At 32.2% G+C, this 27,776-nt stretch overlaps 1 protein-coding gene across 1 annotated transcript; it reads left to right on the plus strand.

Moving 5' to 3' along the window:
- Window positions 1-26,381, plus strand: LOC141716726 (phosphoinositide phosphatase SAC6-like). The gene is made up of 20 exons (XM_074518918.1): window positions 1-201; window positions 293-376; window positions 2,729-2,856; window positions 2,979-3,070; window positions 4,793-4,850; window positions 5,038-5,094; window positions 5,186-5,219; window positions 5,344-5,424; window positions 6,728-6,834; window positions 8,421-8,507; window positions 8,594-8,671; window positions 8,914-8,984; window positions 9,083-9,181; window positions 10,386-10,485; window positions 11,043-11,151; window positions 11,263-11,335; window positions 11,739-11,832; window positions 24,700-24,792; window positions 25,215-25,281; window positions 25,981-26,381. Exons 1-20 carry the CDS (start codon window positions 39-41, stop codon window positions 26,109-26,111), a joined length of 1,806 nt encoding a protein of 601 aa, XP_074375019.1. The 5' UTR covers window positions 1-38; the 3' UTR covers window positions 26,112-26,381.
- The last annotated feature ends 1,395 nt before the right edge of the window (window positions 26,382-27,776 follow it).

Here is a 27,776-nt window from a genome sequence, read left to right on the forward strand (position 1 = left end):
TTGTGTTGTTTACATTTAAAATATATGTGCTATTTTTAATGATGGACAAGGGAGATATATCATCATCAACAACATTACCCAAGTTATACACAAAGTTGAGACTCTGGGAGTTTCCTGATCAGTATGTGATTGAGCCTACTGATGGTTCTTCTGGTTCTTGTTTATCCATTAGTCGTGTTGATGGTTCTATGCATTTGACAGGTTTGTCACATTCTTGTATGGTTTTTCATCATTATATATATACACACACACTACATGTTTACCCCCTGTTTGTTTGATTTCTGTTTTCTAGAGGAAATTCCACATTGTAGTGCCGTTCGAGTGCCTAAAATATTAACAATTTTTGGTCTAGTTGGGATGCTTAAGCTTTTGGCAGGTTAGTTTTTGTTAATATTTGGTTTTCAAATATGCATAACCACATTGTTGTAGTCCTCAGTTTGAATAGTTGATGAAATAACCTGTGCCCTCCCTGCCTGCCTGTGGCTTTACATTTAATAAACCATTGAGCAAATATTATTACAGACGACCTCTTCCCCCCCCCCCAACCATTATTGCCATTGCTACTTGATGGGGGTTTACTTGGAATCTTTTGTTAAAATTCATTTTTTAAATTTTTTTATTCAACCTACATTTACTGGGCTCCATCGTACTCATGTAGCTAGTCTACTGCTTCCATTTATTGAATTGCTACGAAAGTAAAATGAATTTATTCTATGAGTATCCTAATTTTTCAAATTTTGTTTGTAAAACTTAGTCAAAAATTTAATTTTTACATCTTTTAATTTCTGTTAATCTTATAGTAGACTGCTTAAAAATCATGTATAATAATTTTAAAAAAAAGATTTAGAAGTTAGTTGGCATTCTAAAATTATTATTTAGTTAAATAATTTTTAAATAATAATAACATAATATATATAGGGAAATTATAAATAATACCCTCTTGATATTGGCTCTTCTAAGAGGTAATATTTAACATTTTTTACTTTTAAGTGGTACATGGATCCATCTCTCTAATACCATTGTGTTAAACAAATGTTAAATGAACGTTATAAATTATGAATCATACCATTTTATAATTAACTTTTTTCATCTGCTACCATTAAATATTTTTTTTACTTTTATGTGATATCATTTAATATTTTTTACTTTTGTGTGGTACCATTTTCCCTTACTAAAATCCTATAATTTTTTATAATTTTTATAATTAATCTATATATTTTCCCTACTAATTAATTAATCATCTTAATATATTACTAATAATATCATTATATAATTCATTTTTTCAATTGGTACCCTTAAAAATAATGTTTGTCTGTGAACAATAATACAATGTCAAAAATGTTAAATGAAACCACCCAGGAAAGCCAATAAGTCAAATAGCAGAAGGGTACTAATGATTATTTATATGAATGATCGTATTTTCATTATTTCCTTATTTGAACTGTGCCAGTACCGGAAGCCTCCGACAACTCACTACCGCAGCCTCCAATAGCAATAGCAACCACCATCTAGCCTCCAGTTTCCCCCCACTACCAGCCACCCTTTTACCTTGAAACCCTAATATTGGTCAAGTAATTCTGTATTAGATATATATTTACAATTATGAAATTTGGTAAAAAATCAGAGTTCCGTACCTCGTGCTTTCCAGAAAATCACAAAACACTCCAGGCCCTTTTATAAATATACAAAACTGTCTCTGCCCTTCCAGAAAGTTCCACAACAGTACCCCAATTTCCTGAAAGTTACAATACAACCTTGCATTTTCTAAAACATGCAAACCAGCCCCCGAATTTTCCAAGAGTTGTAATTTAGTCCTTGTATTGATAAAATGGTTATTGCTACCGGAGTAAAAAACTGTTTTGATAGGTTTATCGAGTAAAGCAAAATGAGGTTACGAAATTTGGAGAATAAATTTAACGATTTGAGTTTGCAAATGTAAGATGTACAAGCAGCACTCAAATTAATTTTGGAAGAGTTTGGCGTACCACATAATCCTCCACCTCCACTTGTAAGACCTGTTCTCGCCTCAACATCAGCCTATAGGTGAAAGGATTGTAAAACTTAAACATGCTGAATTTCACAGAGAAAAAATTTCAAGGGAGCCTATTAGACAATATCTAGATATTTTAAATGTTGAAGAGATGCTTCGTCTTGATGAAAACTTTAAATTTGACATTAACTAGATTAAAAGATAAAGTCTTAAGCTCAATGCATATTTTGAAAATGCCTCATGAAAATATGCAAGTACATGTGCATATGTCTCTTCATCTACATTTAATGTACTGTATATATTGTAAGTAGAGTTTCCATTGTTTAAGTTAAGCACATGAAACCTTGTGTCATCTGAAAAGCCGTGAGTTTAACAGTAGTTACATTGGCGTCAGTGCTGGGAGCACTCGTTTAAAACCTTCTTTTCGGTGCTGAAACAAATATAAAAAAAAGGTTGTATTCAGGTCCATAAAACCCTTGTGTAGATAACTTTTTTTCTAAACAAGAGATTAAAGAACAAATAATTTATACAAAATTGTATTACACTGAATTGATCTTTATTTAGATCTCATTTACGATTTTGTTCAAAAATTACCAGATAGACTTTCATATGTGGTTCTATTCAATATGACTTTCTACAATTCTTATGAACCCCCTACCCCCCAAACGCCCTCTTTTTTCTTTTTCTATTCCATTTTGTATTAACATTGATGTTGGGTGCACCTCATGGCTATTGTAGGTTCATATTTGATAGTTATCACGGAACGCGAGTGTGTGGGATCTTACTTAGGGAATCCTTTTTATAAAGTTACATCTCTAAGAATACTTCCGTGTGACCATTCTCTCAAGAATACCCCTACAGAACAGGTAAATCATTTTTAGTAGCAATCATATACTTTTACTTTTAGTGAGCCGTTTATGATGATTACATATGTGTACATTATCTTTGTTGGATACACTCTTATGATAAATTTACACTTATTTCACAGAAAAAGATGGAAACTGAGTTTTTGGGCTTACTAAATGTCGCAGAGAAGACTCATGGTCTTTATTTCTCGTATGATGTCAACATAACCTTGAGGTGATTATCATCCACTCAAAGTTCCTAAGTTAGTCTAACAACTTCATTCTAAATAAAAGTCGTAAACGATTTTAGCCGGTTCCTTGACTACTAGCTATTTTTAGTTTGTTATGCCCTTTATTCAAGAGCATACAATATACCAGACAATTACATAGCAGTACATTTGAGTTACTACTTGAAGCGCCATAAAATTGTTCAAGACTATTTTGGAGTTCCTCAATAATCACACACAGACACACATAATCCCCTCTTTTCTGAATCTATGCTTTTCATTTTGATACTTCCAGTTGAACATAATTCTCTTTTTCTTTAAAGGACACTCAAACTTCAGTTTAATTAGAAAAGCCCTTTAAACTTCTTCATGGCACACTAAATTGTTTCGATCTGACAATAGAAAATTGTATTTAATGCCAATGTTTTATAGTTTAAATAAAATGTAATCTGTAATATTTGGTCTGTAAAACTCAAACATTTACATTGTTTTAACTTTTAGGAATTATTAGGACTATATATATAGTAAGAAATGTGCTATTAACATTTTATTGTAAATTGTAATAAACTTCATTTGCGTAGTTGGCTGCAAATTGCTTGGCCTCAAGATGGTTGAAATGTCAATTGAATCATATCTTCTATTTTGTTCTATTTATTATTTTATCCTAAAATATGATCTCCAAATGGTCAAAACTCCACGTCATAACCTTTCTTTTCAGAGTTTACTTTGCATGAACTTACCTCCTCATGTAACTCCATTTTACATGTCATGTAGTACAATGAAATTTTTGTGTACGGTCATTGTGAGGGTGAATATTCGTCCTTTTAACTGCCCTATTGATTCTTCCAATTATTTTCCTTTGGTTTTGGTTAAAGTTACTTTTCCAAAAGAAAGAACTCTTTCGGTAGTTTAGACAAATGATCTAATAAGATATGTCAAACATTGTTCACATATATTACCAACTAACATTTTTCGAGTGATGGTTAAAGTATCCTGCCTAAACTCATTGAGCCCCATTAGTTATCATTTATTAGACATTGTGTCTTTAAGGAACGTTGTATCAGTTATATTTTCCTTTTCTTTCTTATTTCCAAATTTCAAAATCTTATGATTATGTTTTTATGTCTACTTTCAAATTATTTGTTATGGTTTACCCAACCAAACCAAACGTACCCAGTATATCCCGTAAAAGTAGGGTCTGGGGAGGGTATGATGTACACAACCTTCCTTTTCATTTAAAAGAATGAAGATGATGTTTCTTGAAAGACCCACGTCTTGTGTGTGAACATGTGAAAATACGAAATATAACTATAAATAAGATACAATACACAATACCGAATAGTGACTTTTTGAAGTCATCTTTATTCCGCATAAAAGCACTTTTGATATCTTAAACTCAATCTTACTTAAAGACACTCATAGAACTTCTGCTTTGTAAATCAAATGACTTCCAGTTCAAAAAAAGTCAAAGACAAGACATCCGATCTACCAAAAAAAAGGATTAGTGCCAATAATGTATGAAACCCATAATAAAATAATAACAAAATTAAGCACAATAACAAAATAAAAACAAATGAATAAACTGACACTATATACAACTAACACCTCAAAATACAAGATCCATCTATCCCATAAGTCAATCAACCACTCTAATTCGACGCCTCCAAGACCTTCTAAATAAACGATGTCACTAAATACGTCTCTTTTTTATGCCTTGTTTTATCTTGCAGTTCACAACGGTTACATGAGTTAGGGGACGATACCAAATTTCTTCCTCTATGGAGACAGGTACCCTCTGCTTTTCGTTTAGTGGGCACAAAATATATTAATAACTCTTAAGAAATCTCAATAACTTGCCTTCGAGAGAAGTTTAACTCTGTAGATTCTATATTCTTATAGTCGGTCCCACTTTGAAAAGCTAATGTGACATATATGATTATGAACTATAAATAACATCGAAATGTTTATGCCTCAGGCAGAGCCTCGATTTCTGTGGAACAATTATATGTTGGAAGTGCTTATAGATAATAAGGTCTTCTTGCTATCACATCATTTCATTATGTGTTGTCAGTTTTTCAGAATTTATTTATACGCATGTTGACTATGCTATCTTGGTTTTGCAGCTTGATTCTTTTTTGCTTCCTGTAGTCCAAGGGAGTATCCTGGTTTTTGCAAATATGCGTCATTATTATCTACATTAGGTTTTACACGCGGATCCAACTTTAGGATTGACTTATAAAGTCCTCAGTTTTCTTAAAGTTATGCCTTAACAAGTAATCAGGTTTTCAAAGTTTTCAAGCAGCAATCGGGAAAGATATTATTGATGTTACCCTCATTGCTAGGAGGTGTACTCGAAGATCTGGTATTACCTTCTTCTTTTTGCTTATATATGTAATTTCTTTCTGAAATAAATTTTCTATCTAGCCCTGTCAATTTTTTTTGTTCAAGTTTAACTTTAATCATCATTGTGCATTTTGGTAATAAATTATGTCCTTGTTAAAGTACAATATGATCTTGAGATGTAATTTTCTATGTGACCTAGGACTTTTCATAGGTGCATAAACATTCGTCTTTTTGGTGAAGAATTATGTCTACAGTTTTTATTAGGTTTTTATATCCTTGTTATCATAAGAATGTCCATACTTGGGGGACATTCCCTATCTAAAAAGTTTACCTATATGTTCAGATTGCTAATTAGATTCTTTTCATAGAGTAGACCATGGCTCATAATTTAATATTGATTTGTCTTGAATAATATGAGTTTTCTGATTCATATATATTTATTCAGTATCAAGTTTTTTGATTACCTGTCTTTCATATTAAAGAAATAATTGTGTCGCCTACAAAAAAAAACAATTTTTTATACGTTGAAGATTCCATATGTAGAAGTCTTATGTGTCGTTGTGGAAAATATGTAGGACAATTGTGTAGACAACAGGGAAAATACCAGCACCACCCACAGGAAGGGTTGGATAAAGAAAAGTGGTTAGCCAAAATATTCCTCAATGCTTTAAGTATTCCTATTCTGAAATATGGAACTAATATCAGCCCATGTTAACTGGAACTAATATCAGCCCATGTTAACTGGACGGGATATATGGAGGCTGTAGGCTAATTTTAGTTGGCAGATTACTCAAAAATTACTTAATGTTACATCGTTTACCTTACACATTAACATAAGACCATTTTTTGTCTTGTTTCATGAAGCTTTTTCTTTTTATTTAATAGTAAACTTAGATATTATCTTTGTATTATTACTATCTGCTGGTTTATGTTTCTGTGTAATTAAAATGTTTATTTGCTCGGAATCTGTCCAGTTGACTGCACTTCACTTATCTACATATTCATTTATATTAATGTATCTAAATAACATTGAGAAGGTTATGCTACTATTTTGATGGTAGTGACATAGTCCCCCCCACGTGTCATTTGACAAGGTCTTGAAACATCTTTTAGTTAGGTGGAATTCTTTAGATAATAGTCTATAATTATTTTTAATTTTTTTAATTAGTTTACCAAGTTTAATAGGATAAAGTGATTATGAAAAAAGAAAAAGTTTATACCCAGTACATAAATGTCCTGCACAAGTTCACAATTTACACCGCCTTATCCTTATTGTCTAGGTGGCTCTCTCTTTTTTCATCGTGTTATGTTTACTTGTGAAGGGACTCGGATGTGGAGAAGAGGGGCTGATTCTGATGGGTACGTTGCTAATTATGTCGAGTCAGAGCAAATTATTAAGTTCCATGGATATAGGGCATCTTTTGTGCAGGTAACACCACTATATGTTTCTTCTAGTCAATATCTCAGAACCCTATTCATTAGTCGTTATAAACGATCATGTTAATTTAGATTCAAGTTCTTTCGAAAGTATTAACCTCATGAACTATAACATTTAAAATTTTGTTAGAATTAGTAAGGGGTAAGATACCAATATTTGATATTGCTATAGATACTAAGTCTAATGTGTAAATTTTTCTTCTAGTCAATATCTCAGAGCCCTATTCATTATTCGTTAAAAACGATCATGCTAATTTAGATCCAAGTTCTTTCGAAAGTATTAACTTTATGAACCATAGCATCAAAAATTTTGTAAGATTTAGAAGGGGTAAGATACCAAGATCTGAGGCTGTTATAGATACTAACTCTCATGTGTATCCTTTAGATTGCAATAGCCACACTCTTTTGCTCGTGTTTTTGTCCTAACATTGAGAAACTTAGGCTTGCAAATTTAAATAACTGAAGATACTTTTCTCTTTTTCTTAATGAATAATTGTGTATGTAATATTCTCTATAAATATCTTATTAACACATTTCTTAGTTATCTGTCATTTCTGTCTTTAATTAACTACTAGCTCTATGACCCGTGCAATGCACGAGCATGTTCTAAATTGCGTATTAGTTATCTTCCCTTCTTATGTTCGATTTGAAGTATCCATAATAGCGGCTAAGATTATGTTGATTAATAAAAAAACATGTTTATTTGTGTTAGTTGCTTTAACTTCTTAGGTTGGGTTTGCATTACTCACGATTATCATTGTCTTAGTTAATTGAAATTTTCAAAACACATATCTGTTTGTTTCGAATCAAATGATATGTCGATGTATTAAATTATAAAATACAAATATTGTTTAAACACTATTATAAAATTATGTTTTTAGTCTTCAATAACGACCGTACTCTAGATGTGAACAAGTTTTTATTCTTTTTAATATATTTATGTGTGTGTAATGTATTTAAATGTTAAATGTGTGACAATGAGTTACACTATAGTTTTAAAAGAGATAAGTATGTGTTGTGATCTCATTAAAAATCTAAGCTATTAAGAGTCAATAATGAAGCAATAGTAAATATAAAATTAATAATACTTAATGAGTTAGATGTAATTAATATATAGTATTAAATTTGATATTTATTTATACATATTTTTGAGGGGTAATTCAGTAATTTTAAATGAATAAATTGTCTCAATCAACCCCCTATTTGCTCTATTATATATATAATAGGTGCGTATATGTGCATCTGCACATCAGTTATTGTATTAAAGTCTTGCATAAGCTGTTGTTACATAAATGAATTTTAGTGATGGAAAACTAAAAGTTTAGGAGGAACCTTTAAGTAACCAAATTCTCACTCAATCCATGATTATTAAACTGTAGTTGTGATTAATAGACATGCATGTTTTATACCAGAGAACATATTCTATATTACCCGTGGCGCATAAATTGCATTTCTGACTGGGAAGTTGTTTTACCTATTTACTCGGTGGAATTGTTATATTTTGTTTTTCTGTTGTATTATTAATGTGATAATGATTTGATTATATTTTATGATGACTTTGTTATATGTCTTTTACAGGTTCGAGGGTCAATGCCTTTTCTCTGGGATCAAATTGTTGATCTAACGTACAAGCCAAAGTTTGAGATTGTAAAGCATGAGGAAGCAGTGAGTAGAAATATAATCTTTTCCTAAATAAACAATCTAATAATGTATCTCCTTGGCATCTCTTCTTACAGTTGACTGATCTACAGCCTCAAGTTGCGGAAAGGCATTTTTTGGATTTAAGGAAAAAATACGGGAATGTAATAGCTATTGATCTTGTCAACAAGGTATATATATATATATATATGTCAACCTTAGGGTGGTTGGGATGATTTTTTAATATTAATACAGTATTGAGGTTATGTACACAAGGTTTTCGAACCCACATAGAAAGGGTAAGTGGTGCATCTCAGGGATGAATGGCCTGTTGTACATCACTCCTCTGATTATTACCATGTACGTTTACTGTGTGTGAGCTCTTCATAACTTGCATGAGCTTATTGATAAGAGAAATGTATTTCTTGATCAGCATGGCGGGGAGGGGCGGTTAAGTGAAAAGTTCGCTGATGTGATGCAGCATGTTTCTGGTGATGACGTTAGGTATCGTCATCATTATTACTATTTTCCCATTCCCAATACACTAACCCAAACTCTTTCTTACTATTTTTTATGATTTAATTTTGTATACCGATTTTTAGGTACTTGCACTTTGATTTTCATCAGATTTGTGGGCATATCCATTTTGAGCGGCTTTCTATCCTATATGACCAAATCGAGGATTTTCTTGTAAAAAATAGGTATGATTATATTTGTAAGGCATCCTTTCCCGTGACCTAGGTCATGGGTTTGATTTTCACTCCCTCTTCTCTCTCCAATACTTTTAATATTGTGTACCACATAAAAAGAAAAGAAAAAAGAAATTGCAAGGTGTTTAATAGTTTCTCGCTTGATATGAAAGAGGAGTTATTCGTATCGAGGTTTAGCCCAAAATCGCTGATGTGGATTTGCACAATTGTTCGTATTTGACTAGAATCTAGATAGTACTATGATAGATAAAGCTAGAAATGTCATAGATCGCCATAATGGAAGCAAGAAATCTTTGTTAATTTCTGTGAACACGAAACTTTGTAATAGCACGTCCAGTTTTATCAAGAAATAATACCTGAGACGTAATATGTTTGTTCTTTTTCCTGAGTGTTTGCACGTGTCTTACGTAGGACACTTCGAGCATCAACTTTGCAATTAGAGATGTATCATTTTCAGTTCTTGTGATCTTCTGTGTTAGATAGGTAGTCAAAAAATTTAGTGTTAGTATTTGGTTTATTTTTCATTTGTTAGACATTAGTTGCCTGATCAGTATCAGTTTCATATATCAAGCTAGGAATTATACATCCCAAGTAATAATTTTAAAGGCCTCAGATATAGAATATATACATGTCCAGGTAGTACTAGGAAAAGAACATTTATAGGCCGGTAAATTAGAAGAGCTTTGTACCCCTAAATATGTCGAATGCAGGCCTGATGATCTTGTTTCGAAGCTGATGCTCGTCTAGATATATGTATTCATGTTATCTTAATTTCAGCATGTTGTCATTGGAACAATGACATGTTACTGGTAAGTAGAACCTAACAGTGGCCCTCTTCCGCAAAAAGAGTGTCATCAGATACTCCATTCTCTCAAGATTGAAAAGCTAAGTTATATTAAGTCAGACCGTAAAAGTTGAAGGTAGGCTCATAGATTTTGTATCTTTATTATCTAGTTTTTATGGAAAATAGTTAATCAAAACTCGCCCATATAAGTAGTTTAAAGTGAAGTGAAGCTGCTCTGATTAAGACTAAAAGAATGAATGTCTGAAATGACTTCCTCCGTGTATTGTTATAACAATTATACTTTGCAAAGTTATAAGATGACATTTGTTTAAGTTGGCCTGCAAGTCTTCTTCCTTACCATGATAACGAATGGAATTGCTTCTTTTTTTTTCCATTCGTGACCCATTGTAGGTATCATTTGTTGAATGAAAAAGGAGAGGTTGTTGAGGTGCAAAATGGAATTGTAAGAACCAATTGTATTGATTGCTTGGACCGCACAAATGTAACACAGGTATTTCATCATTATTTTAGTGATGTTATTGTATATGGGTGGTATATCTACTAACATATAATGGCATTGTATTTTAGTTATTACAATGTGATAATGGCGTTTAAATACGAGTGTGTATGTCTCCTAATTGATCGTTAATAAAGTACTTAACTGGGAGTTTTTTGTTACTCTTCTACGTGCTCCTTATGCAGCTTTAGAAGTTTCTATGGAGCTAGAGATTAATTACTTAAAACAAATTAATCTAAAGTTAACACTATCACTTGTATTATTTATAAAATGCATGCTCTGCATCCTCAAGTATACAGTTGATCAATGTTAGACGAGCATTTGTAGTTTGAGGTGGTGATTAAATCTATTTCTAAAACTTTTACCGTTTACGTGTGTGAAACTGAGTGGCTTCAAGTTGGTACTCAATTTAGAGTTTTGCATATATATATCTGCAAAAGCCATGGTTGATAATTTTCCATTAGATATTAGTAATAGTATTATAGATTTTTTTTTGTGACAATGTTCCATCTGGTAACTTTGAGAAGGATTTAATATTTCCCTATTTTCAGAGCATGATTGGTCGAAAAATGTTAGAGTTTCAACTTAGAAGGCTTGGTGTCTTTGATGCTGCGGAGACTATTAGTGCACATCCAAATTTTGATGATAATTATAAGATATGTGAGTTGTATTTCCCTTCTTCAACATATGTTTTTAGATAAATGTAGTTCATTGCTTTACAAATATTTCTAAATATCACTTAACTATATCCCTCTTCATGTTTATTTCTAGTATGGGCTAATCATGGGGATGACATAAGCATTCAGTATTCTGGTACTCCAGCTTTAAAAGGAGACTTTGTCAGGTAAACTAGGATCTTTTAAAACAGTAACTTATGCTATATGTATTAAAAAACTTTTGTTTGGTCCCTGTAGCGGGTCCTAGTAAAAACTACTTTAAAAAAATTATATAATTGTTAAAGATTTACATTATTCTTTGTTGTATTGAAATAGGAATGGTTAACTGCACTGTGAGCATTTCATATGGGTGATTATAATTGGCAAATATTTACACCATCCCAAGATGACAGAAAAACCAATATCACATATATACACTGTTTGAATCAAATCGATAGTAGTCTTCTAAACTAAAAATTGTGAAGAAAATGTTTAAGCAATTATTAATTGTCTCCTTAGGTAAAAAAAAATGAATGTGTTGATTGTCTGTTGATCAAACAGTTGTAAAGAATTTTTTTTGGTGATTATTAGATGTGGCCGCCGCACATTCCAAGGTATTGTTCAAGATGGATATAATGCCCTCATGCGCTATTACCTAAACAACTTTTGTGATGGTACAAAACAGGTTAGTTTGTCCTTTACTTTTAATCCGTATCATCAATATGAATGTGACCAAAAATAATAGTCTTCCAATCATTGGACTCCTAGATTAGCTAAAGTAATATTTCATGTAGCAGCAAATTACTTATATTTAGAGCATCTTCAACAACCTCTTAAATTACTTTTTAAATGATATTAAAAGATTGACTCTTATCAATTTAATGTACATTCATCTCCAACAGCACTAATATAAAGTGGAGAGTAATGAGAAATGAACCAAAATATCACTTTTGTGTGTAATATGGTCAGGAATGTCACTTTTGAAAATAATGACCAAAATGTGACTTCACGTTACATCTTGTAGCGTTGAAAAACAACCCAAAACACTACACAATGTACATGTAGCATTTTGTTTTGTTTTTTTTTTTAACTTTTCAAAGTCCATCATGTTACTTCATGTAACGTTTTGTATCCTTTTGTTTTTTTTTAATTTTGAACTTCTTTTGGTGTATTGTTTAGGACCCGAAAACATCATTTAATGTTACATTTTTTATATTTCTTTTTATTTAATATTTTTAAAGTTTAAGAGTATACCATGATTTAACCATAATTTAATTTAACAAAACCTAGGAACCAAAAATGTAAATTTTATATTAAACAATTTTAAAAGTTAAGAGTGTAACTTAATTTAATAATTTTTAATATTTTAGGGTTTACCAATTTCCTTTTGGATTTCAGAAATAATTTAAATAATTTTTTAATATTTTAAGATTTTACAATTTTTTATTTGGGTTTAAAAATATTTTTTTAAAAAAAAATATTTATGTATAAAGTAGTGTTTTGGGGTCAAAACCTACATGATGTAGAGTTTTGGTACCAACACACTACCTTGTGCACATTGAAAAAAAAAGACGAAAGAGGGCTACACCTACAAGATGTACAAATTTATGGTTTTTTACCTAAACGCTACATTATGTACAGTTTTGAAATGACATTTTGAGCCATTATTTCCAAAAGTGATATTTTGGACCATTTTTTACCCACACCTGGGGCCACTACCCAAGAGCAAGTGGGTGCTTGTATTATTTTATAATAACTTATGAGCAAGTTGTAGGCTCTTCAAAGAGATAGAACAGGCCTTTAAGATTTTGAAAAGTCTCTAAGACGGTATTGGAGCTCTAATTTTATGAAAACTGAGATTCTCTTTGGTACTATTTATCATGCAGGTTTGTTAAATATAAATGGAGTGAATCTAAAAGCAAATTTACGAAGAAATAATATATAATGTTGATATATATTTTTTGTGATATATATATATATACACAATTGCGCATGTGTGTTTTTATGTTAATGGGACTCGGGTACGAATAGTCGGACATGACATATATCCGAGTGTTGGACTCGATTTTCTAAAATTTTAGGACACAGGGACAATGTCTGAAATTTAGACACAGGTACGGGGACACATCATTTTTTAATATAAATGAATTATAAATATTAATTAATATTATAGTTTTTTATAAAAATATATATTAATATTAAGTAAAGATTCTAAATTTATTCTCTAAATTAGTTTTCATAATTTTATAAATTAATTTCGTGATTTAATAAAATTTTATAGTCGTTTATTATGAAAATTTGCAGTAGAAAACTAACTTGTCAGGTGTATATAGCTTTTAAGATATGAATTACAGTTTGACCATTATTTCTTTTAGAAATACTAGTAAATGAACTCCACCAGTATTTAGTCTAGTTCAATTCAATAAAATAATACTCACTCCGTTTTAAAATAACTGTTCACTTTTAAAAAAATTGTGCATATTAAAAAATTCTTACATTAATGATAAAATTATATTAGTATTACATACATAATTTTGTATGACATATAGTTAGTTTTGGAAATATAAACTAGTGATACAATAATTATACGTGGCATAAACTACATCTTGGAAATATAAGAGCATCTCCAAGAACTAAAACATGATTAGCTAAAATTTTATTGAACCTGTAAACATTTTTTCCCCAATATCATTAGCTATAATCATTAGCTATATTTATAATATTGTTCTTTTTTTAATTTTAAATATATAAATAAAAAAGTTTAATTATTTCTTTTTTTGAAAAGGAGTTTAATTAATTATATTTTATATTAGTGGAAATAAAATAATATATTTAATAAAAAAAATATATATTATAATATTATAACATTTTAATATTTATATCAATATTTTAAAGTAAACATTATAAAATAAAAATGAGTAATTATTATGAACATTACTTACATATAAAATAAAATATATGACTAAAACATATATTAATATATTAGAATTTTTATAAATTTAGTTAACAACAAAATAACTTTATCACATTTATATTACATAACATTATTTTTTTATAAATAAAAATACAAGCAGTACATCTATACATATAATAATTATGAATATATATACATAATTTTCATATTATAATATTATATATTTAAACCTTAAACATATTATAAAAAATATAAATAATAAAATTTAGGCTTGAATAGGGTTAATATAGGTCGGGATGACGTGGAGTAGGGATGACAATCGGGTCGGGTTTTACAAAATCCATATCCAAATCTATTCTAACACGATCAACCCTCGTGTAAATTACAACCACGATTAAACCACGTGGAAACCAAAACAAAAATTAACCACGATTAAACCACGTGGGATCCAAACACATAATTAAAATATACATGGCCATAATAGTGGATTAACAACCTGCATCAAAACCAATACAAGCAAAACACTATATACACGCATATATAATTACGACATGGACATTATATCATAAAACGTAGAACCCATTACCAGGCTCTTGATACCAATTGTTGGGAACCACGGACTTAGGGTGTTACTACGTTTTACGATAAAGATTACGAAAAGAGGATTACCTTGTTAATGGTTGATTCCACGCTCTTCTATTGTATTCCCAAATTCCCTTGAGCGAAGTGTGGCCTCCGTCTTCTCAAGTTATCCTCTCTTCTTGCTCCTTGGTGGCTACAATATGTTTTCACACAATTCCAAGCAAGAAGAGAATAAGAATATATATAGGCTACAATAGGGACCATGGATAATTAGGTTGGTCCTTCTAATTACATCTTGAGCCTAGCCCAATGTAATTAAATATTAATTCAATCCACTAAAGAATTAATATTTGCACTACCTTTCCTAATACCGTAATTTAATTAATTCGGTTCCAATATTATTTGCTTATTAAATTCTCAATGTTTAAAATATCATATGTCCATTAATTAAATAAATTACTGATAATTTATTTAATTAATATCTTTTATCCTTGATCATCCACTCAACCTTTATTTAATTATGCCAGAATAAATTCCACCAGCAGGGTTTCACATAATTAAATCTTTTTGAGCTTTCAAGGGGACATCATTAACCCGAATATTATCAGGACATGGATTCCTTCAATAAATAATATTCACCATGTATATAATTCCATCACCCAAAATATAATGATATAATTCAAAAGAATTATTTCATATATAAATCAAAGCATGTAAATAATATACACTTGTCAATTACTATTTCCGGATTAAGAACCTAAGCATTAATAATAACATAGAATCTTAGTTCTCCTTTTTAATCAGTATTAAGGGAACAATTCTAAATTTGATCTTGTTCAATATACACAAAGTATACTAGCATTATTTATTAGTCAATATAAACTAATCTAAATAATACTACAGCCATACCAGTGGATTGTCCAACACCACCTGTGCTGTGAACCTTATTATATTATATAACCGTATTTAACAATCTAATATTCTGTATCCCATTTGATACTAGATTGTTCACAATATATAATATTAGACAACATGTAAACATTCAAATGATTCTCAAATAAACTGGCCAGAAATAAATGTACATACTTCAAATAAATATTTTCAGTATACACTAACAATCTCCCACTTATACTCAAAATATTCTATATGTACATCAATGTTTATTTAATCCACTATTACATAAAAATCTATGTGTCCATCCATCTGACTCCTATCGCTTCCACATGCTTGTCAAAAACCTTGGTTGACAAGCTCTTTATGAAAGGATCTGCTCGGTTGTCTTCTGATGATATGTGAGCCACAACTATATCCCCTCGCTTTACGATTACTCGTATGAGATGATACTTACGTTCAATATGTTTAGCTGCTTTGTGGTCTCGCGGTTCCTTTAAATTTTCCCCAGCACCAGTGTTATCACAATACACCGTCAAGCTCCTAGGCAAATTAGGTACCACATCTAAGTCCAAAAGGAAGTTCCTGAACCATACAGCCTCCTTTGCAGCCTCAGAGGCCGCCACGTACTCGGCCTCCATGGCGGAGTCTGCAATGCATTTCTGCTTTACACTCCTCCATATAACGGCTCTACCTCCCAAAGTAAAAACATATCCCGAGGTTGATTTCCTCTTATCCCTATCTGATTGGAAATCTGAATCAGTATATCCCAAAGGAAATAGATCTGAGGCCTTGTAAATTAACATATACTCCTTAGTCCTTCTCAGGTACTTGAGTATAGTTTTTACTGCACTCCCATGTTCCTGACCTGGGTTCGACTGATATCTACTAACCATGCCTACAGTAAAGCAGATGTCAGGCCTCGTACATAACATAGCATACATTAAGCTTCCACATGCTGAAGCATAAGGAACTGCTTTCATGCTCTCTATATCCTTAGGTGTCGAAGGACACTGCTTCTTAGATAGAGCAACTCCATGCTTAAAAGGTAGAAAACCTTTCTTGGAGTTCTGCATGTTAAAACGAGCTAATACTTCATCAATGTAGGGCTCTTGAGATAAAGTCAACATCCTTTTCTTGCGATCCCTTATAACTTTGATCCCAAGGATGTATGCCGCTTCACCTAAGTCCTTCATGTCAAATTGTTTGAACAACCATGCCTTTACTGATGACAACATCTCAACATTATTTCCAATGAGTAAAATATCATCTACATATAGTACTAGAAAAACCACTGCATTACCTTCACTTCTCTTATACACGCACGATTCGCTTGGACTTTGATCAAATCCATATGACTGGACTGCCTGATCAAAACGAATATTCCAGTCTCTAGAATCTTGTTTAAGTCCATAAATAGACCTCTTAAGCTTACATACCAGATGCTCTTGGCCTTCCTTAATGAATCCTTTTGGTTGCTGCATATAGATGGTTTCTTCAAGACTTCCATTAAGGAAAGCTGTCTTGACATCCATTTGCCAAATCTCATAATCGAGATGAGCTGCTATAGATAAAAGAATACGGATTGACTTAAGCATGACTACCGGTGAAAAGGTTTCCTCATAATCGATACCTTCTTTCTGAGTATACCCTTTCGCAACAAGTCTTGCTTTCCAGGCTTTCACCTTTTTATCTAATCCCCTCTTTTTCTTGTAGATCTACTTACATCCAATAGGTTTTATACCTTTGGGTGGTTCCACGAGCTCCCAGACCTGATTAGAATACATTGATTCTATCTCAGATTCCATCGCCTTTTGCCAAAGATCTGCATCTTTGTCTTGTGCTGCCTCTTCGTATGTACGGGGATCATCATCATGTTCACCAGAGACCAAGTCTGAAGACTCTCCCAAAAACATGAATCTATCAGACTGTTGAACAACCCTCCCACTACGACGAGGCACTGGTGCGGTATTAGTGACAGGTTGTACATTATGTTGTGGTTGTTCTACTTGTACTACAGCTTCATGGGTATTATTTGTCCCTCCCACTAGTTCCTCTAAAATGACACTACTCATGGGTTTGTGATTCATTATATATTCCTCCTCTAAGAATCTTGCATTGGTGCTAACAATGACATCCCGATTCTTCGGACTATAAAATAAATATCCTTTCGTTCCCATGGGGTAGCCTACAAACAACCTTACTTCTGTACGAGATTCTAACTTAGTCACGTTCTTGTTCAGCACATGTGCTGGACAACCCCATATTCAAATATGTCTTAGACTCGGTTTATCCCCGGTCCACAATTCTAAGGGGGTTTTAGGAACCGACTTAGAAGGTACTAAATTCAGAAGATAAGCTGTTGTCTCTAAGGCATGTCCCCAAAACGACTTGGGTAAATCCGAATAACTCATCATCGATCTAACACTCTCTAAAAGAGTCCGGTTCCTTCTCTCTGCTACACCGTTCTGCTGGGGTGTGCCTGGTGCAGTTAACTGGGATTCTATCCCATTTTCTGATAAATATTTCCTAAATTCTCCAAGCAAGTATTCGCCACCACGATCTGATCATAGTGACTTGATACTTTTATTAAGTCGCTTCTCCGTTTTAGCTTTGTACTCTTTGAATTTATCAAAGCACTCAGACTTACGGTGCAACAAATAAACGTACCCATATCTAGAATAATCATCAATGAAAGTGACGAAATATTCATAACCACCTCTTGCTTGGATATTCATGGGTCCACATAAATCAGAGTGAACCAATTCTAACTGTTGTTCGACTCTATTCCCTTTTGCCTTGAAAGGCCTATTAGTCATTTTACCTTCCAAGCAGGATTCACAAACTGGAAATGGCTCCACTGCCAATGAACTTAAAAGCCCGTCTACTACCAGTCTTTGAATCCTCCTCAAGTTAATATGACCTAATCTCAAGTGCGAAAGATATGTTTGGTTCAAACTAGAAGGTTCCTTTCTTTTAGTAGAGTTAGAAGATGTGTTGTTCAATTCCCTAAATTGCAGTTGCAGTGCAGGTTGACTAGGATTAATTATATACAAATTGTCTTGCAATGTACCAGAACATATAATTCGTTTATTCATCATAATAGAAACATTACGATCCAAACAAACATTATAACCATCCAAAGCAAGTTTAGAAACCGAAATTAAATTTCTTCTAAAAGAAGGTACATAAAGACAATTGTTCAAAACCAAAATCCTATTAGAACCAAAAGATAAATGAATAACTCCTACTGCAACTACTGCTACTTTCGTAGCATCTCCCATGAACACGTATATCTCACCATCTCTAAGCATTCTGGATAGTTAGAACCCCTGCATAGAATTACAAACATGATCAGTGGCTCCTGTATCTACACACCAAGTGCTCGTAGATATAGCCGCTATAAATGTTTCTGTAACTAGAGAAAGAGACATACCAGTATTGTTTGTCTTCTTAGGAAGAGGACAATCCTGTTTCCAGTGACCTGACTGTTTGCATCTGAAGCACTTTCCCTTAGGCTTTTTCACACCACCCTGAACTTCCACTGCCTTCACAGCTTTCTGTGTCTGAGCCTTTTTCTTCTTCTTAATACCTTTCGGCTTAGAGGAAGAACCTTTCTCAGCCACATTCACTTGAACACTCTGCCGAAATAATCCTTCAGCTGCCTGAAGTTCTGTCAGCAGTTCCGCGAGACTACACTGCCTCTTGTTCATGTTGTAATTCAAGCGGAACTGCTCAAAACTCTTGGACAAGCTCATAAGGATAATATCAATCTGGGTTTCCCTGTCAAGTTCAGCACCAAGGATCTCTATCTCATTCAGATGCGACATCATCTTGAGAACATGATCCCTTACAGGTGTGCCTTCAGCCATCTGAGTGTTCATTAAAGCCTTCATGGCTACTTGCCTAGCAGCCCTATTCTGATCTCCAAAAAGTTCCTTGAGATTAAAGAGCATATCCGAAGCAGTGGCCATAGACTGATGCTGATGCTGCAAAACACCCGACATTGCTGCCAGAATGTAACATCGCGACATCTCATCAGCCTTAATCCACCGTTTATAATACTCTTTCTCATCTTCAGGAGCATCAGCAGCAGGCTGTTCAGACTTGGGTTCATAAGTGCAAAACTTGTACTCCTCAGCAGTCAACACAATGTCCAAATTTCGTTTCCATTCAATATAGTTAGGTCCGGTAAGTTTGTTATCCTTAAGTATGGTGAATAGTGGATTAAAGCCCATTTTATCCTGAGAATCATGCATAAAAACATCACATAAATAAGGGTGCATTAATTATTAAGATCTAAATTATTAAAATTTAATGCACTAACATCTAAACACCATAAGCTTCTGGTACGGCACGATGTGTGACATGTATACCACCTAATTTTGTTTAAATGTTACTTCGGTCCTATTACTAAACAATATGCCACGTTGGGGTGGACTATATTATTTTTCATAGCTAAGTGTATACCATCATCAAATCTTAAATTATTCGAAATCTATGGAACTTGGTACGCCACGATGGGTGGCGTGTATACCTTCCAATATTCGTAATTTTGCCTTGAATAGAATACTTCAATTCAATATTCATCAATGGTTTGATTTCCAGGTAGTGGAGGAGTCACATCAGTCTCGCTTAAAACCTACAGCCTTACAAGTTCGATGAACCCGTTTTTGACAAAATCTCCCCAAATCAGAAATAAAGAAAATCCGTATTTATTCCTTTCAAAATTTATTAATTTAAGAAGTTTGTTCTAGTAATTTCTATAACATTCTAGACACCATAAATTACATGCCACGATGGGTGACGTATATATAATTTATATTCGTTTTTATGTTAAATTACCTACAACCAATAATGGAGACCATGAGATTTAATTTCATATTAATTCCCTCTCCCACTTAGAATTTTTTTTATTAAAATTGAGGAATTTTAAAATTAAATGGGGCCCTATGTTGTTATAATTATGTCTAATCATGCATTCAAAATACACACATAATTTTAGCAACATATAACATTTAATTAAAGTAATAAATAAAATTTATGTCCATGTCGTCCTAATTAAGTTAAACATGCAATTTTAAAAGAATTACACACATAATTAACGACACACATAATCAATACATTAAAGCAATAATTAAAATTTAATGGAAAAAATTAAAATAAATTTTCCACTATTATGGCCCTTGAAAAAAAAATCCAGCTCTCAAAAAAAATCTGCCCCAAGCGCGCCCCGACGCCCCCAGCAGCCCCAGCTGCCGCAACGGCCGCAGCGCGCGCGCCTGTTGCTTTTCTAGTGAGTTTTGTTTTGATTTTGTTCGATCCAAACATCAACAGCAGCCCCTTGTAATCGCACAGCGGAACAAAAAACTACCGGAATTGATTTTCGATCGCACATAACTATTACAAAATACCCGGAACAATTACAAAAAAAATAGATCTAATACAAAACTAATTTTGTAAAATCTATTCTAACACGATCAACCCTCGTGTAAATTACAACCACGATTAAACCACGTGGAAACCAAAACAAAAATTAACCACGATTAAACCACGTGGGATCCAAACACATAATTAAAATATACATGGCCATAATAGTGGATTAACAACCTGCATCAAAACCAATACAAGCAAAACACTATATACACGCATATGTAATTACGACATTGACATTATATCATAAAACGTAGAACCCATTACCAGGCTCTTGATACCAATTGTTGGGAACCACAGACTTAGGGTGTTACTACGTTTTACGATAAAGATTACGAAAAGAGGATTACCTTGTTAATGGTTGATTCCATGCTCTTCTATTGTATTCCCAAATTCCCTTGAGCGAAGTGTGGCCTCCGTCTTCTCAAGTTATCCTCTCTTCTTGCTCCTTGGTGGCTACAATATGTTTTCACACAATTCCAAGCAAGAAGAGAATAAGAATATATATAGGCTACAATAGGGACCATGGATAATTATGTTGGGCCTTCTAATTACATCTTGAGCCTAGCCCAATGTAATTAAATATTAATTCAATCCACTAAAGAATTAATATTTGCACTACCTTTCCTAATACCGTAATTTAATTAATTCGGTTCCAATATTATTTGCTTATTAAATTCCCCATGTTTAAAATATCATATGTCCATTAATTAAATAAATTACTGATAATTTATTTAATTAATATCTTTTATCCTTGATCATCCACTCAACCTTTATTTAATTATGCCAGAATAAATTCCACCTGCAGGGTTTCACATAATTAAATCTTTTTGAGCTTTCAAGGGGACATCATTAACCCGAATATTATCAGGACATGGATTCCTTCAATAAATAATATCCACCATGTATATAATTCCATCACCCAAAATATAATGATATAATTCAAAAGAATTATTTCATATATAAATCAAAGCATGTAAATAATATACACTTGTCAATTACTATTTCCGGATTAAGAACCTAAGCATTAATAATAACATAGAATCTTAGTTCTCCTTCTTAATCAGTATTAAGGGAACAATTCTAAATTTGATCCTGTTCAATATACACAAAGTATACTAGCATTATTTATTAGTCAATATAAACTAATCTAAATAATACTACAGCCATACCAGTGGATTGTCCAACACCACCTGTGCTGTGAACCTTATTATATTATATAACCGTATTTAACAATCTAATATTCTGTATCCCATTTGATACTAGATTGTTCACAATATATAATATTAGACAACATGTAAACATTCAAATGATTCTCAAATAAACTGGCCAGAAATAAATGTACATACTTCAAATAAATATTTTCAGTATACACTAACATCAACAATATTAAAGGATCAGTTTCTTTATAAATTGCTTAAAGAATTTAATCACTCACAAACTAAATGACATCTAGATAAGAAAGTGTAAAGAAATTAACCTTCAACTTTCTAGGGTGGTTCTACAAATTCAAAGTCATTTTTACTCCTAAAATAATGATCTAAGAAAAGATTGCAATACATAGGTATGTATAGGATAGAAAACTAACCTAAAACTATTGGGAATTCAAAACATATTCAAAACGAGCTAGGTTTTAGCTAACATTTGAGTCCAACTTAGAAACCCGTCAATAACCTTAATCCAGATATCCCAAGGGCTTGAAACAAAAAAGACCCTTTTAAAGGAACGTAAAAACTTGTAAGAAAAAATTTAATAAATAAAAATATAGTTTTCAGCCCAATCCAATATATCAGCCCATTTTCGTAATTACGGAGACTACTAGCCTTGTAATTTTGCCCACCAGATGCTTGTGAATAAAATCGAATGAGCCGAGGTCCAAAACCACATTTTTCACCTTCAGAACAAGAAACCAACCAATGCCCATTAATAAAAATCCAATGAAAAAAGTCCAAAACCAAATTTTTCTCCGTGAGAAGAAAAATAACCCCCGCATAATCGTCTTCTTCTTCTTCAAAAATAAATGTCCACAATACGCAATATCAATATCGTGAATATAAGGAGCCAAATCCGCACTGTTGAAATTTGCATTTACCCAAATCTCACCTGGTAATTCGAACTCAAACCACATAGTTATTGACCTTTTTAAAAAAATAAATGCACCTTCAGAGTTAAGATCTTAGCATTAGCCTCTTCTTGCAAAAATGAGGGAACCTTTTCTTAATTGAAGCAAATGCTAGATTACCAACAATAATTTATGTTGCTTGCGTTGCTTGTTAACCAGTAGTTTGTACCTGTTCGATCATCGCTCTTACTTGTGAATGCAATTTTAACATTGCTTCGGCCTTCTTCATAGTATCAACATGTACATACTACTCTCCAAAAGGAGAGTGTTTGGTTGCATATGTATGTGAAATATTGGAAGTAAATTTTGCATCCAAAAACTTCACATCCCAGTTCTTAGTAGTCTAACTTACCAAATCACATAGCAGAACTTCTACAGTGCGAGGTAAATCAACTATGAAATCCATGAAAATATCCTGCCAATGATATTTAAGAATAGGTATAACCCTCAATCTTTTCTTTTCTAGGTAACAAAATATTATGTCAACTAAACAACTAAATGCATAATCTAAGAGAATACCCGGTGAGAAAACCAAATTACACCACAAGCAACATTAACAAAAACAGCTTATTACAAAGACTTAGCCTTCAGCTCACAAACACTACCCAAGAATTTATAAACAAAGAGGATACAAAGCTAATGCTATTCAACCGTGAGTCATGTCTGGGTTCTTTCGGAAACACATGCAAGTATAAAGCTTTTCTCAAATCATTAAGTTTTGTTCATCCTAACTTCTCAATTGCATAAAACTCTTTATCTTTGGTAAAATAATAGTTCCAACAATCAAGTGCTTGCACAATTGCATAAAAATCTTAATCTTAGGTAAAATAATTAAGTTTTGTTCACCCCTAACTTCTCACTGAAATAAGCAATAGAGTTTTTTTTTGCACTTAAACAACCCCAATCCAAACAACATTGTCATCACATTAAAGATTGGGTAAAGCTAGTATAGGCGGCTCACACAATATAACACGCATCCATATCATAAACATCAAACAAAGCTTCATCTTTAAATTTACCATATCCAAATGAGATAAGTGCTTGTTTTGTTGCCTTCACATATCGCTTTAGTTAATGTAATTTGTAGAATTACGAATTGCATAAAACCCCATTTTGAATAGGAAATTACATAAAAACTAAATCGAACAAGAAAAATACACGGTAGGTTCTTGAAAAAGATCATTTTAAGTGAAAAGTAAAAATTTGTAAGCCACAGATTTATTAAATAATAAACCCTATTCAATGGATCAGCCGTATGGGTAATTAAGTTGACTATTGGTCTTGTAATATTGCCCAAGCAATGCCCATTCATATAATCAAATTAAAAGAGGTCCAAAGCCATATATTTTTCCGAGAACAAGAACAAAAGCCCCTGCATTAGAGTTGCATTCAGTTGGTTGTCTAAGATACATTGTATGTACAACCATTCACCATGTCATCTGGCATGAAATATAGAAAAATTGATTTTATTGTTTAATAAACGTTATTCCCACAACTTTGGGAGGCATATCTATATTTATCACGAAGTTTAAAAATATGTTAGTTTTCTGTTAGTAAATACTTTTTATCAGTTTCCCAGTTCTACTAATATTCACCGCGTAAATGTGAAGGATGCAATTGATCTACTACAAGGACACTATATTGTTTCGGTCGGACGAGATACTATGCCAACATCTAAAAAAGGAGGCATTGAGGCTATAGCTGTGAGTATAATATAGAAATATATTATATTATGTCTAGAATTAATGATTTTCAGCATTATTTACTTGTTTAAAATTATGACACTTTTTTCCCCAGTCAAGGTTTTTAGTATATGGAAGAGACAATTTGATAAAACTAAACTAAAATACAGATTTACTTGATATTTTCTTATGGGATTTTCTTTGTTTATGTGTGGTTTGTGTGTGAGAGAGGGATAGAGGGAGAGCATACATTGCGTACCAAAACCATTTTTTGAAAATATATATTTATATGATTATGGCACTGTTATTCCTACATATTTTGATGTTCATGTATTTCAAGTTTAAATTATGTTGCAATACATTTTACCTAAAATACAGATGAGACTATTTGTGAAAGACATATGTAATTTTCTAAAGAATGCTCTGATTTTTGTTATTTGTAGTCATTTCGCGTGGCCTTGTCACTCATGATGATTGGGTTATTTTTTGCAATGATGTCTTTAAAGCGAGGTACGTTGGAAAATTTTACTTTTCAAGTCCCTCTTACAGGTTATAATACTTTAGCATATAGTAAATTTGAATCTGCTACCATGAAACAATAAATCTGAATAGATTTAGGTGGTATTTTCATCACAGTTTACATTTTTGATGTAGTTATTAATAAAAGAATATTTACCTATAAAAATGGAAGTTTTTTAAGTTTCAAATATCATAAACAAAAGAATATTCATAATTTTTAAATCTTTCATAAGCTTCTGTACAATTTCATAAAAAGGGAAGATCTCTGAGAAAACTACCTTTATGGGGTAGAGTAACAAAAATTAGTTATAAGGTCTATGTACATCTCACACTCCAGACCCTTTCTTCCCAAAAGGATATAATGGTTTGATTCTTTTTCAAAACTTATTCTTTGGAACTTAGAAAAATATGAGACTAAAAAATCAAATAGTTATGCATATCATACACGCCTCTTTAAAATGGTATTATGTGGTAGTGGAGCTTGGTTAAGAAATATATAGTACTAGCACTAACAACTTTGTGTTACCATACCGTTTGTACGTGCACTTTTTTAATTAATGCTACAAAAAATATTTTGTGCAAATCATAAACTCCATGTTTCACCATTACTATCAGCAAACTGCTTTGTCATTAAATTTAACTGAACTGATAATTTGCGGAAAGTTCAACCTTTTTTTTATTATTCTGCAGTCCGATATGATACATGGCATTTACTCTTTTCAATGATGTGGGCAAGCATGAGTCTAGCAGTAGCAGCATTTGTGAAGAGCCATGGTCGTGTATTTTGTAATCGTCCCGGTTTGCTTAAGCCTCCACGCTAATATCAAAACAAGTTGCTTCAAATACTGTTGAAGTCAGAGAAATTATCAGCTCTGTTTGTCAGTATCTTGTTTATTCAAAGTATCAGTTTTAGGTTTTACTTTTTCTTGATTATATATTTGATAAAATGAATCACATTCTTTTTGTCCTTCCCTTTAAAGGGTGCAACATGTTTTGTATGTTCAAGTTCTAGGTTAAAGGATGCGACATCTTTTGTATGTTCAAGTTTCTGTTGAAAAGTATTGAAGTATAAATTTAACATTGGAAACTAATCGGTGACTTGACATTGCATAATCTAGTTTTCATTTATATATAAAGTCCATTTTTATATCTACTTGGAAAACGGAGTGTTGGAGAATTTCTTAAGCGACATGAAAAATTTAGAGCGACTCTGCTGGTTGCTATATAAATCTTCATATGTCAAAACAATTTATCAAGTACTGTATCAGGATGATTTTTAATTTTCGGTGAAGCTGTTCAAATTAAAAGCCACTAAACAATTAACATGACAAATAATTCATTTAAGTCCAACAACAATCAAGGAATTTGTATATGAATTTGGTCTAACTCCTTATTAAGGAATGAGGGGTGTGGCGAGTCCCAGGCAAGGGAATGCTTTGATACATTAATTTAATAAAGCAAGCAAGCTCATGGAGAAGAAGTTTCTTTGATTATACTAGGTTATAATCTGTGTCAAGCATGGGCGGCGAGCTTAGTGTGGTCTTGTAATTTCATATCCAGGGCGAGTTATAATTTATCTTGTATTTTTTTTATGCATGAGCTTTCTTTGGTAACAATTATTTTTGCATTTTGGTTTTTTGTCGGTAGCATATTTTAAACTTTGTTATTCATGTGATTATAATCTCCCTTGACATTTTTTTGCGGAGTGCCGGTATAATACTCTACTAAATTTAGCTTAATATTAATTCTTTAGGCATGCTATTGTAGCAAAAGAAATCAGTGAAATACTACTCTACAAAGTTGAGATTTTAAAAAAACAAACAGCTAGCGTATTTTTAATGCTTCAGACATGTTGTGGGAACATTGCAGGAAAAGAAATCAGTGAACTTATTTTTCCGCTTAAACTTTGTTGTATACATGAAAGGTTTGACAATGTTTTGGTGTAGAAGAAAAAAGAGTTCTAAACACAGCAATTGACGGAGAATGACTTGCAAAAGCCTTCCAATAATTGATATTTGTAGTTTTGTACCGTGAAATTGAAGCATGGAGACCAAGTGCATACATAGCATTTTCTACACTTCAATCTTCACAATCTACACTGACATAGTATGTTCTTCCTAGTAGGTCCTTACAAACTTTTCCAGAAACAATAATTTTAACGACTTCTAACATGGAAGCTTAAGACCCATTTTGAGTAATAAATAAATATTATAACACTTACAACTTCACATCCATACATTTTCGACAGTTCCATTACAAACTTTCTTGATTACCTTGTACCTAAATAACGATAACTGACATGTGTGAGTTATATCCTCAATGCTTTGCCAATTGATTGTCAACAGCTTATTTCTCAAATATAAAGGTTTACTTGCGAGTTACAATGCATCAAAGATAGCAGCAAATAATTCTCACGAGTTAAGATAAATAGATTTTTTCTAGTCCTACAAAATTCAAAAGCAGAGCTAAGTATGGCCATTTCAACT

This window comes from Apium graveolens, chromosome 4 (genome assembly GCF_009905375.1).
Source record: "Apium graveolens cultivar Ventura chromosome 4, ASM990537v1, whole genome shotgun sequence".
Taxonomy (NCBI): Eukaryota; Viridiplantae; Streptophyta; class Magnoliopsida; order Apiales; family Apiaceae; genus Apium; species Apium graveolens.

Coding starts and splice junctions, on each gene's coding strand:
- LOC141716726 (XM_074518918.1), top strand. CDS start 39: ATGATGGACAAGGGAGATATATCATCATCAACAACATTACCCAAGTTA. Junction 11,336..11,738: donor TTAAAAGGAGACTTTGTCAG/GTAAACTAGGAT, acceptor GGTGATTATTAG/ATGTGGCCGCCGCACATTCC. Junction 24,793..25,214: donor GAGGCATTGAGGCTATAGCT/GTGAGTATAATA, acceptor TGTTATTTGTAG/TCATTTCGCGTGGCCTTGTC.